Source organism: Echinops telfairi, unplaced genomic scaffold (assembly GCF_000313985.2).
Source record: "Echinops telfairi isolate 266 unplaced genomic scaffold, ASM31398v2 ScPeMD7_7416;HRSCAF=8454, whole genome shotgun sequence".
Taxonomy (NCBI): Eukaryota; Metazoa; Chordata; class Mammalia; order Afrosoricida; family Tenrecidae; genus Echinops; species Echinops telfairi.
The window spans coordinates 3,841,710-3,845,701 of record NW_022111316.1 but is presented as its reverse complement, the minus strand read 5'-3'; the positions used below and the strand labels follow the sequence as shown (position 1 = coordinate 3,845,701).

The 3,992-nt window shown below is 35.2% G+C and overlaps 1 protein-coding gene and 1 pseudogene across 1 annotated transcript in view; both read left to right on the top strand.

Annotated features, from left to right (window-relative positions):
• The window catches only part of LOC101652782 (olfactory receptor 5B12-like), a 10,418-nt gene extending 7,542 nt beyond the window's left edge, over positions 1–2,876 (top strand). The window contains exon 2 of the mRNA XM_013007798.2: positions 2,832–2,876. Coding sequence (XP_012863252.2) covers positions 2,832–2,876 — 45 coding nt within the window. The remainder of the gene's footprint in view (positions 1–2,831) is intronic.
• Positions 2,877–3,423: 547 nt separating this feature from the next.
• LOC101653099 overlaps positions 3,424–3,992 on the top strand; it is a 1,158-nt pseudogene continuing 589 nt past the window's right edge.

Below are 3,992 nucleotides of genomic sequence, written 5' to 3'. Positions count from 1 at the left end.
ATGGTATCCCACAGCAAGCTGAGCTTGGTCTCCATAGACACTTTAATCACCTGTTCCCTATTTGTGTGAGAAAGAGTTCTTGTAACCATTATGGGAGATTTGTCTCCAGGGAGCTTCATGACTGACTAACTATCTCCTGGTTCCAGGTGTTTATCTTTTCTACTCCCCTATTGGCCCCATAGGAAAGGAAAATCCCCCAAACCAGAGCCTGTTTGATCATTAATTTATTTATCTGACTGTTACTAGCTGTTTATTTCTACCAGTGACTTCCCTTCAAACTGAGCAATTACTAAGAATCTGGAACAGGAAGTAAGGAAAGCATAAACAATAACAGCTTTGATTATGATTATTATAGTCACTGTATTATTTTCTCATCTAACCAGCGACCCTTTGGACAAAACTGTGCTGGGGGCAGCTTTATATTAAATACGTAGTGTAGATAATGATATTGAGGTTCACAGAGGTAGAGTGAGAAAATAAAACAAATCAAAGACAAGAACTCATGTTAGCCAATTCCAAGGTCAGTAGCATTATTTTCCTATACCGCATCCTTGAAGAAAATTCAACCTTTCGGCAAAGCACTGAAGAAGAATCTCCAAGTAGGGTATTTTTTTTCCTTGTTGGAATGAATTTCTGATTTGAGAATCACTCAACAGGGTAGTTTTACTTGCTTCACTCAACAGGAAGCAAGGTATCCCGTTAGTTCAAAACTAACAGTGAAAATTTGGGAAGACAGAGTGGACCAGCAAAGTTCATCAAAGCAGTCACTTATCCATTGGTTTTTCTAGAGGTTAGCCTTAAGCGTTTAGAAGTTTTTCTTGTATTTTTGTGATCCGATCAAAGGGTACATATCAGAAAACATGTGGAGATCCTGCTGGAACATCTGCATTTATTACATAGTATAGTGGAACGTCACAGAGAGCACTTTATCCTTCCGGTGACAGATATGAGATTGCATAACTTTGAAAATGTTATTCTGGTTATTACAAGCTGAAAGGTTTTTCTTAAAAATGTAATAATGTTTCTTATCTTGATAAAATCTATTTTAAACTAAAAAATCTAGTAAGCCATCAATATGAGAACATTTTAATATCACTGCCCATATTATATTTAGAATTGAAGTGAAACAAAGGTGTAGGGAATATTGCTCAGAATCCAACTTTGAAGTACACTAAAATAAATGGAGACGTGGAAAAAATTACACAGAGTTCATGAGGAGACAGAGGAATGAGAACATCTGAACTCCAGATACTTTTCCACCACGAACAACTTACTTGATCTTGGACTCCAGTATTTTGTAAATTACTAGGTGGGCTGGTGACTTAGTATAAGGTAAATGTAAATAGGATCATTCTCCATGATATATAGATATACCTATTCACATACATATAAATAAACCTATGTAAATATGCCATGAATAGTGAGCTACAAATAAATTGTAATATATTTATAAATTAGATACAGTTCTGATATACAGATAATGTATAAAATATATTATTGATATATAGATAACGTATAAAATATGCAAATTATTTATATGTACCAACCCTTGGGATGTATAAAAGTTTAATTGATTCAATGGTTAAGCAAAGTTTGATGGCTTTATTCCACCAAGAGTTATCTTGGAATAAAGCTTGATTTATTTGTGTATCAAAAATAAGTTGTTAAAGCACTACAGAGCATCATTTTATTCTAACATGATGGAGTTAGCGCAGTTTAAATCGACTCAACAGCAACTGTTGGTCGTGTTTTTTTTTTCTACTAAGTCATTATCTAAATATTGAGCAACAGATAGAAATTTTTGATAATTTATGTAGGGAGAGAAAAAACTAACGTAAAACACACTTTTTATAGTAACAAATTGATACGTTTTTATACTGATTATAATTACAAAGCCGTGTCTAAAGAAGAATTGTGGATTACTTCCAGGAAGCATTGTTTTGGTTATTGTAGCCATTAGTAAAAATTAATATACAAGAAAATTTTAATATCTCAATATACTAAATAATTTGTGCAGCAGGAATTAAACTCTTAAATGTCTTCTAATCTATATGTGGTGTAACTAAGATTTTTGAATGTAAAATAAAATAGGTGTCATTTGGCAATGTACTAGGATTTCCAAATGGAAGTGGAAATTCCATAATATTCTTTTATTCAAATTTCAATAAACACCTAAATAACTCATCATCATCATAGTTAATATATAAATATTAATTGTGTCCTTTTGGCTGTAAAAGATGGACCCAAGGTAACTCCCACTAAGAGAAGGAAGGATATTAGGGGAAAATATTTCAGTGGTCTTATGACACCACCCTGTATGTTATTAATCACAGGAAGCCCTCCTTGACTTCACCTATACAACAAATTCTCATGGGTTATACATACATTTGTTGACATGATGTCTAGAGTGTGTATAATGTTATTTGTACCATCATGCAGATGAGTAAAGGGAGGCCAATATAAGTTAAAGAAAACCTATAGTCAGTGAGGAACTAATTTGTGCTCTTACTTGATAAAACTGGACTGGGTATTCACATAGGTACAGAGAAAAATAACTTGGAAATATTAAGGAAAGTATAGAATGGATAGAAGGGTAAAGAGACCTTATAAGAAAGCAAATGTAATAAAAGACATTATAAAATGTTTCTTACATTGTTATCTGGAAGCCCTATTCTAGCTCATTCATCTCAACCATCCCCTGACTAACTTAATCTCTATGTTCAAATCATACATAAATATTTACACATTTGTCTTATTCATCAATTTCATTAGATAGTAGACACTGGAAAACTAGAGCCTGTGTTTTTTTAATGCCCCCTCAATTTTTGTAGTCTGGGGTTTGTATCCAAAAGTCTCCAGTCAAGACCTCTGCCTAAAATAATTATTTTTTTGAAGTTTTCATTCCTTGTTCATTGCCTTCTAATGGTTGACGTTATGTGGCAAATAATATATTTTCTATATCTATTATGTAAAGTGAAACTATTTTTGCTAGGAATGTGTTTTATTTAACAGTCTTTCATTATCATAGGATGCTATTCTTGAAACAATCAAAATTAAAAAAAAATTCCAGCTGACATAAAATTGGTTCAATTTGAAATCCTTTTAATTGAGAGTCTAACCCATTTTTGTCACCAACTAATCTCATTATTTTGCATTAGTCCTTTTGCGTGGCTTATCTGTAATCTATGAAAGTGGGCCTTTTGATTAGATAGCCTTGGAAAATCTTTTGACTGTAAATCCCATTATGGTAACAACAAATAATCATCAACTTTTATTTTTATAACCATTCTTTAGCTCCTGAAAACAATTGCTGTCAAGTTAAAATGAGACAGATATTGAACATGCTCAGAGACCTCAGTCTGTTCTCTCATTACAATTGTGATTCCGGTTTCTCGTTGTTAAGGAACAGCCACAAAATCCTCCATGACCCCAACGGAGAACCGTACAGAGGTGACGGAGTTCATTCTGGTGGGGTTCACCAATGATCCAGGAACGCAGATCCTGCTCTTCGTAACTTTTTCCCTCATCTACCTCATCAGTCTGGTTGGGAACCTGGGGATGATCCTGTTGATCATGTTGGACTCCCGTCTCCACACTCCCATGTACTTTTTCCTCAGCAACCTCTCTCTGGCTGACTTTGGTTACTCCTCAGCTGTCACTACCAAGGTCATGGCAGGGCTTCTCACAGGGGACAACGTCATCTCCTATCATCATTGTGCCGCTCAATTCTTCTTTTTCGTAGCTTTTGCCATTACGGAAAGCAACCTTTAGGCTGTCATGGCTTGTGATCGGTATGCAGCAGTGTGCAAACCCCTTCATTACACCACCACTGTGACAACAACTGTGTGTGCGTGTCTGGGCATAGGCTCCTATGTTTTGGGTTTCCTGGATGCTTCCATCCACACTGGGAACATTTTCAGGCTCTCCTTCTGTAGGTCCAATGTGATTGATCACTTTTTCTGCGATGCTCCTCCCCTTCTGGCTATCTCATG